We start from the raw sequence: 15460 nt of genomic DNA on the forward strand, positions 1-15460 counted from the left end.
TCATATAGCAACCTGTTACCCACCACCAACAGGTGACCCCATATGAGAATTTTACTCCTAGATTTATCTTTAGCTAGCAACCTCTCACCCATCTGTCGACATGGCTCCGCTTCCTGAGCTAGTCATATGTCCCCTTGCCCATCTGTCCATATCATATGTTTGAAGGTGGGCCATTGTAATATCCCTAAGGGAAAATTAACAATAAATATGCAAAGCAAAATAGAAAAAAACACCATGAAACCAAAAGAAACAATTAGACCATGAATTTGCATCCAAAACTCCACTATGTACTCATTTTATTGATGGAAAGGGGTGTACAACAAGGTGCTAGAATGAGTGCACCTGGGCTTGCTCTAAGCAAGCTAGCAAAGCCCTAAAATGATAAATGAATCAACCTCCGCCAATATGTTGCTAATTCGGCCCAATTGTTGCGCTGTAGATGCCCAATAATGTGTTGCTGCCTGAAATGATCTGCTACTAGAGCCCTCTTTGCTGCTCAAAAAATTTCGAGAAATTAATCATGGCCTCTACTAAAGAAACCCAAAATAACCCACGAAGGGTTTGGCCAAAGCTTGACCCCGGAAATTCGACCCTCTTAGGCTTTACTAGCTCATCTGCTGGCAAATCGACCCACATTAAGATTCTACTGTTGAATTCTCCCAAAATATTTGCAAACCCTATTAGAAGGCCTCCCAGGCTTTCCCTCCAAGTTTCCTCCACAAACTCCCCTCACTCCTCAACTTCTCGGAGTGCCTCAAGCCAAGACTACGCAATCCCTATGTTGTTGTATCTTTCCCTGTTGCTAGAACTCGACTCCCTATTGCTGGTACAATTTGGGACGAAGTAGGACTCCCTCCTTGGGCTGCCACTCGAAGTCCACCGAAGCAAGGTATGGGATTTTCACTCGAAAACACTCGGTGTGCTGATCAACACATGCAAATGTGGCTCACTGCTCAAGTGTGCTATGTCAAAAGACAAATTCTGAAAATGATAGATGATAAGAAAAATGAGAGCCCCTCCTTCCTTTTGTCGATTTGACTCCTTCCTTAATCGCGATAAAATCGGAAAATCGCGATTTTTTCAAAATGACGATTCGAATCGCGATTTTTATCCAAAAAATCGGCGGAAATTTTTTTTAACGATTTTTTCGAAAAAATCGCGATTTTTAAGGAAAAAATCGCCGGGCACGGGGGCAGCGGGCGTTTTATATGGAAATTCGATTTTTATTTTATTCATTCAGCAGTCCGCCGCGGAGGAGAAGGAGGAGAAGGAGAAGAAGGGAGGGAGAGGGTTGCCGTCGCTTGTGGGAGCCGATTTTAGGAGGAATCCAAGCCAAGATCGCGAATTTGTCCATAAACCAGGTATGTAGATTAATTTTTTTTTGTTTTGGTTCTCTAAAAACTTTGTTTTTCATTGTTTTTAAAGAATTTTTGGAAATTTTTCATTGATTTGGGATGGGTTATTTGTTATGACTATGAGAACCAATTTTTGTTTTTTATTTTCTCATTTTCTTTAAACATTGTTTATTTTTTTTTATTTTTCATTGTTTTTTGGGTTTAGAAATTGGGATTTTGGAAATAATTAGCTTGTAATTTTGCAAATGCTAAATTGTAATTTGTATTTACTATTTACTATTATCATTTATGTAATCCTAAATTCCTATTTCCTAATCCTTATTTTTCCATAGGTTTGCAAATTCAAAATTCAAAAACAAACATGCCAAGGAAATTGGATCCTTTCTGGGAATATGGTGACCCTAAAACTCCGAATGATAGACAAAACTTGATTTGCAAGTTGTGTGGAAAGGAAATATTCGGGGGGGTGTACAGGTTGAAGTTCCACCTTGCACAAATCCCTGGACGTGATGTGGGGCCCTGTCTAAAGACAAATGCTGAAATTATCCAAAAAGCCATGAGAGCATTGGGAGAATTAGAGCACACTAGAGACGCCAAAGAAGAACTCAAAAGGCAACTAAGAAGGTCAGTTGAAGGAAGTGGGCCAAGTGGCACAGGTTCTACTGCAGCGTCAGTCAATCCGTTTGCTGCATCATCATATTTTGTTCCTCGAACCACACCTGGTTCACAACCAACTATCGGTTCAATGATGAAAAGAACTGAAAAAGAAAAAGCTGACAAGTTGATGACAAAATTTCTCCTCTGGAGTGATATTCCTTTCAGCATTATAAGGAATAATCCATTTTTCCAACCTACTCTTGATGCTGTTGCCAGTGTTGGCCCGGGGTACAAACTCCCTTCTCTTCATGATTTCAGAGGCCGGCTTCTTCAAGATGAAAAGCGTGACTGCACCCAAAGATTGGAGGATTTTAGGGCATCATGGGCACAAACAGGATGCACTGTTATGTCAGATGGTTGGACTGACCAAAAGGGGAGAACCCTTATAAACTTCTTGGTTAGTTGTCCCTTGGGGACTATGTTTATCAAATCTGTTGATGCAACTCATCAAATCAAAGATGCAAAAAATTTATGTGATTTGCTGGATGTGTTTATTTTGGAGGTGGGTGCAGAAAATGTTGTCCAAGTCATAACGGACAACGCTGCAAATTATGTTGCTGCTGGTAGATTGCTTATGGACAGGCATCCTACTTTATTTTGGACACCTTGTGCTGCCCATTGTATTGATTTGATGTTAGAGGACATAGGGAAAATTCCCTTTGTCAAAGAGGCTGTTGACTCATCAAAAACCATCACAAAATTTATTTACAATCACACATCTGTGCTTAGCTTGATGAGAAAATGCACCAACAACAAAGAGTTGGTGCGCCCCGCCATTACACGGTTTGCGACGAGTTTCATATCTCTTCAATCCCTCTTGAATTCTATGTGGGATTTGAAGAGAATGTTTGTTTCAGAGGAGTGGCGTTCTTCGCCAATGAGCCGCAAACCAGAAGGAGAGGCCGTCTGCAGACTTGTTTCATACCAAGAAGACTTCTGGGCGGGAGTGCAGGAGGTGTGCGCTGTCACAGAACCTTTGGTAAAGGTTCTTCGGTTGGTAGATGGTGAGAAGCCCGCAATGGGCTATTTGTATGAAGCCATGGATAGGGCCAAAGAAGCCATTCGGTCCTACTATGATGACAAGGGAGATGATGGGTTCCAGAGACAACTCCTTCTATGGAAGGTCATTGATGAGCGATGGAACAACACACTCCATCGTCCCATTCATGCTGCTGGCCTTTTCCTGAACCCTGCATTTTCTTATGCATGTGGGTTTAATTTTGATGTTGAGGTCGTGGAAGGATTATTAACCTGTGTCCAGAAGATGGTGAAAACTCCAGAAGAACGTATGGAGGTCTCTAGACAAATTGAGCAATATAAGTTGTCAGGTGGCACATTTGGCTTTGAGATGGCTATCAATGATAGGACGGTTAAAATCCCAGGTATTTTTTAGTTTGTAGTATGTACTTTGTAACTTTGTTTCAAATTTCATTGTTTCTTCAAATTCCATTTTTTTCTTATGTTTATTTAAAATTTTCTTTGTAATTTTGTTGTAGACGCATGGTGGAAGATGTATGGTGGCAGAGTACCCCTTTTGCAAAATCTTGCCGTGCGCATCCTCAGCCAAACATGCAGCTCCTCGGGATGTGAGCGCAATTGGAGTGTATTTGAAAAAATACACAACAAGAAGCGCAATAGGTTAACACTTAAACATTTAAAATATTGCAAATTTCCAAATAAATTTTTGAATTCATTAAAGTTTTAAACAATATTTTTTTTATAATATTAATTATTAATTTATTATTTCATGAACTTTGTACAGGTTGGAGTCCCATAGACTTAATGACATGGTCTATGTCTACTACAATCTTCGATTGTGGGTGAAACAACTAGAGAAGACACCTGATACGGAAGCCATCTCATTGGATGGGATTGACACCACTGCTGAATGGAGGGTTGAGACCGAGAGGCCTCTCATGGATCCCACTGAGGATTGGTTAGTGCAGGATGAGGGGGAGGAGGAGGGGGAGGAGGAGGAGGAGGAGGAGGAGGAGGAGCAGGAGCAGGAGGAGGAGGAGTTGGAGGAGCAGGAGGAGGAGGTGACACCGCCTACCCGGGCTACCCGGGCTACCACTACCACCAGTAGAGGACGTGGTCTCCGTCCACCTCAGCCTCTTGTAGCTGCTACTACTAGTTCTTCAGCTTCTAGAGCACGTCAGACTCCACTGCCATTTCCACCACCACAGGCACCAGCGTCTACATCTAGAGGGAAAGAGAAAGCTGTGCCATATTCTCGCAAGAGGGGCAGAGGAAATCAATAGGATTAGACTTTCATTTTATTGTATATGACATTATGACATGATGAGATACATTATCATATTTTTTGTTGATATTTTGAGGCTGAGTTGGACTTGGGACTCAGGACTTACTATTCAGGACATGATTCAATGTTATGTGTGATTTTAGCGCTAGAAATGATATTGAACATCTTATATATTAGTTTTTTTATCATATTTATGTGTCAATGTATTTATTTTATGTTGTAGATGGTTTAGATATTAAAAAAATTGAAAAAAAATGAAAAAAATGAATATTTTTGTGCCAAACGATTTTTTCCGATTTTTTCCCGATTTTTTCCCGATTTTAACGATTTTTCCGATTTTTTCCCGGCGCCGATTAAATCCCGATCGCGATGTGTGCAACATTGAGGTTGCCCATGTGGGCCCACATCGAATTCCCCTCACCAATCTCTCCAATGAGAGCGTACTCACCATGTGGACCGAAATTCCCTTGTCGTGGCCCCCATGCTCCACCAAAGTCGTAATCTTTCCATCGAACTCTAATGTTGGGATGCTTCTCATGCCAAAAATTGAATGTGGGTCCCCTAAGCCCACTTCTCCCAAGTGAAACAATGTAATACGCCAAAATTGAACAAAAATTGATATCTACTTAGTGAAACACTAAGTAGGAATATCACAATCCTCCCCACCAAAGCGTTGCTTGTCCTCAAGCAACTGCAAAGAAGGATGTTGTAGTATTTGTTCCCCCTCCCAGGTGGCATCCCCATCTGGTAGATTCCTCCATCGAATTAAAAACTCCCTGATGACCCTGTTATGCAGATGTCACTCCCTGGTGTCCAACACTAAATGAACCTCATCGTCCATAGGGGGTAGCTCTGTAGTGGTTGTAACCTGTTGTCCTAGTGCCTTATTTAGGCAAGACACGTGAAAAATGTTGTGCACTCGGCTGCCTAGGGGTAGCTTCAGCTCATATGCTACCTCCCCCACCCTTCGATTGACACAATAAGGCCCATAGAAGTGGGGTTTGAGATTCTCGAACCCCTTCTACTTGAGCATAGACTACCGATACAGCTGGAGCCTCAAAAAATACCAAGTCCCCTACTTTGAACTGCCTCTCAACTCTGCCCCTGTCTGCATAAAGCTTATGCTGATTTTTGGCCATTTGCAGGTTGTCCTTCAGAGCCCTCAAGATATCTTAGCTCTTCTGTATCCAATTCTTGGCCCTTGGGGCCCTACTGTCTCCAAACATAATGTCAGCGAAATATAACGCATCATAACCATACAGAACTCGAAATGGCAACATACCTATAGACATGTGATGCGTAGTGTTGTAGCAATATTCACCCAAGTGCAACCACTGTATCCACGCTCTCTACTGCCTTGTCAGATAGTTACGCAAGTAGCCCTCTAGCCACTTGTTAACTATCTTCATCTGCTCGTCTGTCTGAGGTTGATAACTGGTACTCAGGGTGAGTTCAGTACCCACCAACTGGAATAGCACCTGCCAAAATCCACCCATGAACCTATTGTCCCGATCACTGACAATGGTCTTTGGTAGACCATATAGCTGAAACACCTCCCTGAAAAACAATTCAGCCACCTGTGAGACCGAGTACCAAGCTAGAGTGGTGAAGAAGTGAGTGTACTTCGTCAAGCGGTCCACCACTACATAGATGCAGTGTTTGCCCTATACTGTGGGCACCCAATAATGAAATCCATCGATATGCTCTCCCATTTCCCCTCCGGAATGGGAAGCCACTGCAATAGGTCCGCGGGGTGTGTCTTCTCTCCCTTGTTCCACTAGCATGTGCCACACTCCCAAATATGCCTCAGAACATCATCTTTGAGACCCTTCCACGCAAATCACTCCCTAATGGGCTGGTATGTCTTTGTGAACCCTTGATGCCCTGCCAATGGTGAATCATGAGGAGCCTATAGAATCTTCTCCCTCAGCGGGGAGTTGGGTACAAAGTAGATCCGGTCTCAATAGTAGATCACCTCGTTCATCACTTGATACCGATCATCTGTCACCGACCCATTAAGGACCTCACACGCAACTTGTCCTTGGAGTACTCCACTAATAACTGTGCCCTCCAATCCGGGGCGATGCTCATCAAGGAAAGAGTGGCTAGCCTCTTGGACAACGCATCAGCCACTATGTTGTGCTTCCCTTTGACATACCTAATGTCAAAGTCATATGCCTAGAGTTTGCTCACACACTTTTGTTTCCTGTCCTGCAATTGTTTCTGCTCCAAAAAGAACTTGAGGTTGTTGTGATCGGTCTTGACCTTAAACCTGTTCCCCACAAAATACTACCTAAACTTGGCCAACGTATGCATGATGGCCAGCATCTCCTTATCATAGATGGAGTAAAGTAGCTCATGGGGCAGTTACTTTCGGCTCTCAAATGCTATGGAGTGCCCCCCCTACATCAATACGGCCCCCACACCCACTCTTGATGCATCACACTCCAACATGAAAGGTTGAGTGAAGTCAGGAAGTGCCAACACCGGACAACTACTCATGACCTCCTTGAGGCAATCAAATGCCTCCTACATTTTGTAGTGGTCCACTCAAAGTCCCCCTTCTTCATCAAGTCTGTGAGGGGTGCGGCTAACTGGGAGAAGCCCTTCACGAACTTCCTGTAATAAGTGCAAATTCCCACGAAACCCCTCAACTCGGTCACATTCCAGGGCTCTGGCCAATCCCGGATAGCCATGATCTTCTCCTCATGTACTCTGACACCATCCTCCCCAATGATGTGCCATAGATAGAGCATCTCAGTCAACCCAAACTCGCACTTGGACAATTTGGCATAGAACAGTTGCTCCTCCAGAATGCACAGTACTGCCTCAAGGTGCTACAAATGCTCTTCCCACGTCTGGCTGTAAATCAGTATGTCAACAAAGAACACCAGTACGAACTTCCTCAAGTGCCCATGAAACACGTGGTTCATGCATGACGGGAATGTCCCAGGTGTGTTGGTCAGCCCGAAGGGCATAACCAGGAACTCGAAGTGCCCATAATGGCACCGAAATGTTGTCTTCCGGACATCTTGTTCCCTCACCCTGATTTGATGGTACCCTGACCACAGATCAATCTTTGAGAAGAACTTAGTTCCCCTCAATTCATCCATCAACTCATCTATACGAGCAATGGGGCAACGGTTCTTCAGTGTCTTCTTGTTGAGGGCCCTGTAATCGATGCACATTCGTAAGGACACGTCCTTCTTCTTCACCAACACAACTAATGAGGCAAAACGGCTAGAGTTGGGCCTGATTTGCCCAAGTGCCAATAGCCCATGGATGGCCCTCACGATCTCATCCCGATAAACCTTGGGATGTTGATAAGGGGTGGTGATGACAGCCTGCACCCCTAGCTCCAACTTGATAGTGTGCTCAAACCCCCGGTCAGGTGGTTGATCCCGTGGTATGTCCCAAAAACCACTGGATACCTGTCAAGAATAGCTTGTATCTCCGAATGCGGTGGCTTGGGCTTTCCCCCAGCCTCTGAGATCCTCAACTCCATAGCCCACTCAATGTCTCCATGTCTCAAGTCAGCCTCCATCCTGTGGGCCGAAACAGTCTATGGTGGGTATGAGTGCATCCCTCGAAGCAACATGGTCTTGCCATCTGGCCCTACAAACTCCATCTCCAACTTCCTCCAACCTGTTGTGACCTTGCAAAGTGTATAGAGCCATTGGACTCCCAACACCACGTTGGTGTCCGGTCCATCCACCACAAAGAAATGATTTTTCATGGAGTAGCTCCCCATGGTCACTATCAAGGCTGGCACATAACAAGTGCACTGCATGGTTCTGTCCCCAAGCACAAGAACTGAGAATCCCTCAAACTCCTTAGTTGTGATGCCCCTCCTCTGAACCAACTAAGCATCAATGAAATTGTGGGTAGCCCCATTGTCCACCAGAACTGATACACGCTGCCCTTGAACAATGCCTCTAATCCTCAGTCAAAGATTTGGGTACCCCACGCAGTGATGCAAGGACCCCTCCAGTAGGTGCAAAGGAAACTCCCCACGTTGGTGGTGGTGGTTGTGGTGGTGGAAGTCCTCCCCCCTGAGGTGTTTCATCGTCCTCTCCACCCATCTCAAAATAGGTCTCATCCTCTGCATCGCTGTCAGAGAAGACCTCGATTTAGTGGGCTTTCCCGCTGCACACCCATGGCTTGGTGCCCACGGCTCGTGACAAGTGAAGCATAGTTTTCTCCTCCTAAGGTCTCTCTGAGTCTCCTCATCCAACAATCCATGCCTTTGATTAACTCTCGGTGGTGGAGCCCGGTGTCCTTCCCCCTCTGCTGGAAACCCTATCTAGGGGGTAATGGTGCTTGTGCCCTAAGTAGGACATCCTGTAAATCTTGGGCTTTCCCTACCGCATCCTGTAATGTAGTGGGCTTGTTGGACCTCACTAACCCGCGAAATGGCTCTGCTAGCCCATCCACAAACATGACGATCCGCCTAGACTCTAAGAAGTCAGGCACCATCACAAACAATCGCATAAAATCTGAGATGTAGGCTTTTGCACTTCCAGTCTGCTTGAGCCTTGTCATCTCCCCAAAATACTCCTCCGGATCCTTCCTCTCAAACCGCTCAAACACCCTTCTAGTGAAACCATCATAGGCAGCTACTCCTGCATGTCCCAACGTGGTCAATCCGTGGAACTGCCAGTGGTGGGCTTCCCCTTCCAGATACAACGTGGCAATCTTGATTGCCTCTTCTTCTATCATTTGGTTCAGCTGGAAATAAACATCCAAATTTTCGACCCATGCCTTGGCCAAGCTCTTGGAGGACCCATCAAAGGTTGGGAGAAATAGCCTCCCCACAGTGCACTGCAAATTTGTCCCCTGCATGTAACCTCCTCCACTCTATCCCTTGGGCTTATTATTGCCCTTCAAATGACAAAAATCTTTGAAAGTAATGGCCCTCCCAAAATCATGCCCATAAGATTGGTACTCCGAGAAATAGACCCCATAAGGTGCCTCCTCCTTCTCCGGTTGCCCACCTGCTCCAGATTGTAGGAATGTAGGAATGGTGGATCTAGGGGGTGTTTTCTGAATCAATGGCATGTTGGCATGGAGAGATGCATGGTGCTGTGAGGTGACAGATCCTTCTCCATAGTGGAAATCCCCTTGGACTCCCTTGCCCTTGTTACCATTGCCATTTCTCTAACCCATTCCTTCAATGTTTCGAGATAAATCCTGCACCGCCTTCAGTAGGAGTTAGGCAAACTCCTTTTCCTCCTCCCTTTTCTCTCCTTCATTGTCCCCCATGTTGGTTTCTTCTACCTCCAATTTTGTAGGCACAGGATCAGGAGTGATCTCTAACTGTCGTACCTTGCTTCTATAGCTCTACCTTCGGTATGTCAGATTCTGCCCATCCTCTGGTGTCATAGACTGCACTGCTCCCACAAGCTGTGCCAAGTCTATGAGCTTTGATACCACTGTAATATCCCTAAGGGAAAGTTAAGAGTAAATATGCAAAGAAAAATAGACAAAAACACCATGAAACAAAAACAAACAATCAAACCATGAATTTGTATCCAAAACTCCATTGTGTACTCATTTTATTAATGGAAAGAGGTGTACAACAACGTGATGGAATGAGGGCACCTGTGCTTGCTCTAGGCAAGCTAGCAAAGCCCCAAAATGATCAATGAATCCCCCTCCTCCAATCTATTGCTAATTCAACCAAAGTGTTGCACTATAGATGCCCAATAATGTGTCGCTACTAGAGCCCTCTCCGCTACTCAGAAAATTTCGGGAAATTAATCTCGACCACTACTCAAGAAATCCATAACAACCCTCGAAGGGTTTGGCCAAAGCTTGACCCCAGAAATTCGGCCCTCTTGGGCTTGACTAGCTCTTCTGCTGGGCAAATCGACCCACCTAAAGATTCTCCTACTGAATGTTCCCAAAATGTCTGCAAACCTTGTTAGAAGGCTTCCCAAGCCTTCCTTCCAAGTTTCTTCTACAAACTCCCCTCACTCCTCAACTTCCTGGACTACCTCAAGCCAAGACTACGCATTGCCTGTGTTGTTGTAGCTTTCCTCTCTGATGTAACTCGACTCCCTGCTGCTGGTACAATTTGGGATGAAGTAGGACTCCCTTCTTGGGCTGCCACTCGAAGTCCACCGAAGCAAGGGCTGGGATTTCTGCTCTGAAACACCCGATGTGCTAAACAACACATGCAGACTCGACTCACTACTCAAGCATGCTATGTCAAAAGAAAAATTCTGAAAATGATAGATGATGAGTATTACTCCTACCGCCTACCCCTACCTACAGGTTAGTAAGAAAAGCCTTCAACCTCACTAGGTGTGGTTAGTGACAAGGAACTTAGAAAAAGGGTTGTCACACTAATCCTGACTCTCTCCATTTAAGTTATCTCTTAGGTTAGCTAACGGGGGTGGTCCCTAAAGGAAAACTAAGTTAAAGATGTGAGTTCTAGGAGAGTGTTATAGTGTTATGGATTACTCTTAGAAATTTATAAGCAAATGTGATAAGAGAAATATGACATCAAATAATTATGACAACCATCAATACATGAGCATTCAACCGATGCCTTCAAATAAATTTCTCTTTAAGAAATAAAATTTTATTTGCTTAAAATGAAGTGAAATGTTTTCAAGTGGAAAGTCAAAGTAATCTTGAAAAATGAAACCATAAACTGTTAGCACAAGATATTATAAATGCTTTTAAGATGAACAAGTTTACAAATCAAAGCATGGAAACTATCTTGCTCAAAAGGATACAATTAGAAATCTATTTGTGGGAATGAGATGATAAAAATAACTCAAATGTTAGACCAAGATGACAACATGCAATTAAGTTTGCAACCCAAAATAATAGTACTTGAAAGTGAAATCAACCATTCATGACAATATGCAATTAAATTATAAAGTTAAGCCAATTTCCAAGTACAAGAAAATTAAACTTATTGCAAAATTAAGAGATTACAATGCTTGCATCCAAAGTGGTTCTTGATATAAGATTTGCATGTGAGACTTTTGACCATCAAGATAGCAACAAATTTAAGAACTTTACAAGTAAAATAAATGTGATGAAATGGTGCTCTTGGTTTATTTTATTAACTAGCGCTAAAGCAAAGTTACAATTGAAATCTAGTCCTCAAACCTCATCCTCGCCCAAAGATTTCGATTTCACAATGAGTCGTCAATAGAGGTAGAAGGTCCCTTAAAAAAAATTATTCAACGAACTTAAGTTGGAGGTAAGTTTTAGTGATGCTTGGGGCATGTAAGTAAATTAACCAAACAATGAAAATTAACTTCAACTTAAAATGTACCTGCTTGACATGAAATAGAATGTTACTTTGTGGAGAAAATTTATCCAAATACTTGATGCATGTAAGATGTGTTTAATGGTAAAGCATAAATAAACTTGGAACTATGTTCAAGCCAAATAAGATCAAGTAAAAAGTGTTTGCATGCAAAAAATCTGAATTTGTTATGGACATGAAACATGTAGTAAATCAAATTAAAGAGGATGTGGAATGAGTGTAATGCATGATTGTGTTAATTACCCAATTAAATGAGATGCATGCAAATGAAATAGATCAAAGAACAAGTCACCAAGCCTCTCCACAAGGTGAAGAGACAGGAATACCAATGAGTAAAACCCACGCTCCCAAAATCATAAATTTTATCAGTTGTTACAAGAAGAAAAAGACAATGAAGTTTTTTCTAAAATTCGAGGAAAGTCTTGACAATTTGGCTTCACACCATAGACCTTTCCAAGTTGAAAATTTCTGTAGTTTGAGGACCACAAAGTCTCAACCGAATGCAGATTTTTTGAAGAGGGAGAAGAGAGGATAAACCTCCTCTATGGCCACGGCCAAGAGAGAGAAAGAGACAACCAAAAGAACTTGGTCTCCCTCAAGAAAAACACGGCCTTGTCCAAGAAGAGCTCGGTCTAAAGGCAGAAGTAGTCACTCAATTCGAGCCCCAAGGTCCTACATGCAAACTTGTAAGTAGTTTTTTGATAACGAATCCCGCAAGTAGCTGCAAGAGAACAAGTTAGAAATGGCTATAACAACACAACAAATATTAGCTCAGGAAAACTACAAAATATGTTACAAAATAATCTACAAGAGGCTAGGCCAAAGAGTATAAGCAAGTTCTCCTCTTTGACTAGCAATGACTTGGCTCTTTGAAATAGCTAGATATTGATAAATGAGGTGCAATACGTGTGTTGTCGAACAAAGTGTCTAGGCACCATGACAACGCTCCGAGTAAGGGTTGTCACTATAATCCTTACTCACTCCGTTTAGACTCTCTCCTAGACAGGTCAAGGGGGGTTGTACCTAGAGTGAATGAATGAGGGTAACCTGTGGAACACAAGCTCTAGGAGACTTAAAAATGAACAACTTGACGAATGTAAAACCAGTTCTGGTTAACCGAAATAGATAGATCAAACAATTAAGACAAATACAACCACAAGATAGAAATGATTTTAGACCAATGCCTTAATATTCAATTAACCATAAACCAAATGAAAACAAGTTATTCAGAGAAATTTGTAAATATAATAGAAGCGACGATCATGAACAATTGGATCAAAACCTTAGCATGCAAAAACATTCTAGCAATTAAATTTCGAAAAAAATTAAATACCATGAAGAACCATGAAATTCAAATGCTAAGCAATTCACAATCATAGAACTAAAATGATTTTCTTTAATAAGCCAAATCTAGAAAATTTGTTAATTTTCCTATAATCAATGTTTAGATATGATTTAAACGTGTTTGCCAATAGAGAAATTAATACCACAAAATTTTCCTTTAAATTTTACCTCTAACACAAAAAGACACCAAGAAGGAACCTCAAATTTAAAAAATTTCTATAATCAATCTTTAAATATGATTTTAAACGTGTTTGACTGTAGAGAAATTTATACCACAAAATTTTCCTTTAAATTTTACCCTTAACACAAAAAGACACCAAGAAGGAACTTTAGATTTAAAAAAATTAATTATCCCTTGGACAAATTTTTAATGTGTTAAGCTTATGAAGGAAATTTAATGTGGTAAATGATCAGTTAAAATCTTTTAATGGGCCAAAGGCAACATAAAAATTTAAGAGTTTTTTAATGTGAAAATTTTTCTTTTGATTTAATTTTTTCTAAACATTAAAGTCACATTAAAAAAAACCGAAATGAATTTTTTTATTTTTATTTTTTTAGATTAGATTTTTGAACAAAATTAAAATCAAAAACATAAAAAAAGAATAAGAAGCAACCAAAAACAAAAATAAAGTCGAATTTGTTTAAAAAAAGAAAAAGGTCTAAACCCTAACCAAAAGACAAAAGATAAAAGTAAAAAAATAAATGTAATCGAATGGCAGTTTGGCTTGCAGGTTTGCTCAATGGCAAAGGATGGCAACGAAGAGCTTCAAGAAGGAGGAACAAGGAGCAATGGAGGGATGGATGCGAAGGTTCTGGCAGCAATGGAGGGGCGAGGGAGCAGTGAGGAATGTAGAAACGAGAAGTCACGGAGGAAGAAGACAGGGCCACGGGATAGGGATGAGAGAAGACTACGTTTTGAGGAGCGATTTTCAAGTTAAGCAATGAGGAGGAGCCACGGGTAGCACACAGGAGAGAGTAGAGGAGATATTTGAGGGCATGGGGATGTTGCATGGAGGACGACATATGAGGGATGACTTAGCAGCGAGGTTTAGAAAAGGGGGGAGATATGGCAATGGTAAAGGGAGAGGCAAGACTACAGGGATGTAGGGACGCAGACCAAGTAGCTACAAGGGATTACGCAGCAGCAGAGGATGAAAGCAGAGAGGGTTCTTTTTTTAATTTCAAAATTTTCCAGAGAGAGAAAAAACTCAGCAGAAAATGGTAGCCAAAAAACCTTTAAAAAAATATCTGAAATTTTGATTAAAATGATATATTCTTTTGTTTCAGATTTGTCCTAAAAAATCAGCAGATCTAAAATTTTAAAACCCTCGAACTGTAAAAAAAAAATGAATAATGCCCCTGCAAAATCATTTTGAGGCTAGATCTTACCCTCCAAGGCCTAGATCTGGCTTCAAATAAAAATTTCCCTTTCAGATCTGTACCTGCAATAACAAAACAAAACACCCAAAACCCGAATATAGAAATAAAATTGAAAACCCCAAAAACCCACATTAGATAATTATGATAATTACAAACTGAAGGCTATAAATAGGCAGATCTATCATTATGCTGCACAGAAATTAGAAATTTTTTAATTTTTAAAGGAGTTGTTAGCTCGAAACCCTCATGCATCACAAAAAAAAAATCTTATGATAAGCCCAGAGTTAATTTCGCTGGGCTCTTTAGGAAATACAAATCGCGAGTTGGCTAGTCCAACTGAAAACTTTCCTTAACACTCGTTGATCTAACTCAAGATTTCCCTGCAAAACTCGATCCAACTATTAAAAATAAAGCGAGAAAATAATAATTAACTTCAGACAAATAGAAATCGTTGCTATTACGGTGAAAATTTAAATTATTATTCAAACCCCAGCAACTAAGCAAAATACCTGTACTCAAATCACTCTTCACAGGCTATCGTCAATGGCTTTAGAAAAAACTATGCATGAAATAAAACATCTTACAATATTCCCAGAAGAGTAACACCAGCAGAATTTAACCCCAAAGTCTTTCTTTATTATCCAAGAAAAAGATTACATTAGAGCTTCTTGCTAAGCACACAACTCAGAGATCGGATCGATCGACTGACAAATGACCTCCTATTTAAAGATAAATCCTCCAATGGCTAGTTCGAGTGACCCTCGTCAAAGTAATCTCGACCGTTGATGAAGATCAAAATTTATTTCAATCTCATCCGTCGAAATATTTAAATTTTGAGGATATTCGAAATTTTTATTTAAATGAATTTTAATTAACTCAAAAATAGAAATTTTGAGTTAATTTCCCCAAAAATTTGACTGACTCAACCCCCAAGGATCAAAGATTTAAAATTTATCAAAATAATTAATTTACCTTAGTCCTAGGACCTTTTAAAATTTAATTTTTTAGGACCGACGAATTTCACCTATGGAGAATTTAAATTTACCTAGGACTTAGAATTAATTGAATTTCTAGCTTAGGATTTTAATTAATTGAGGGGATAAATTATTTTTCCAACCCTCAAGACACTTTACATCATGATTTACATATTTTTTACATCATAAGAGGGAAAAC

At 41.2% G+C, this 15460-nt stretch overlaps 3 protein-coding genes across 3 annotated transcripts in view; 1 reads left to right on the top strand and 2 right to left on the bottom strand.

The window, feature by feature from the left end:
- LOC149152803 (protein CHROMATIN REMODELING 35-like) overlaps window positions 1-15460 on the bottom strand; it is a 381887-nt gene that overhangs the window by 282286 nt on the left and 84141 nt on the right. The window lies entirely within an intron of this gene.
- On the top strand, window positions 2541-4430 carry LOC149152805 (uncharacterized). Its single transcript, XM_089439402.1, has 3 exons — window positions 2541-3394; window positions 3509-3650; window positions 3775-4430. The coding sequence occupies exons 1-3, from the start codon at window positions 2587-2589 to the stop codon at window positions 4271-4273; spliced, it is 1449 nt and encodes a 482-aa protein (XP_089295528.1). The 5' UTR covers window positions 2541-2586; the 3' UTR covers window positions 4274-4430.
- Window positions 8575-9117, bottom strand: LOC149152806 (uncharacterized). The gene has a single exon (XM_089443611.1). The coding sequence runs from the start codon at window positions 9115-9117 to the stop codon at window positions 8575-8577; it is 543 nt and encodes a 180-aa protein (XP_089299737.1).

The sequence above is a fragment of the Pinus tabuliformis genome, chromosome 9, assembly GCF_031772625.1.
Source record: "Pinus tabuliformis cultivar Carrire ecotype Pingquan chromosome 9, CPIR1, whole genome shotgun sequence".
Lineage (NCBI taxonomy): Eukaryota > Viridiplantae > Streptophyta > Pinopsida > Pinales > Pinaceae > Pinus > Pinus tabuliformis.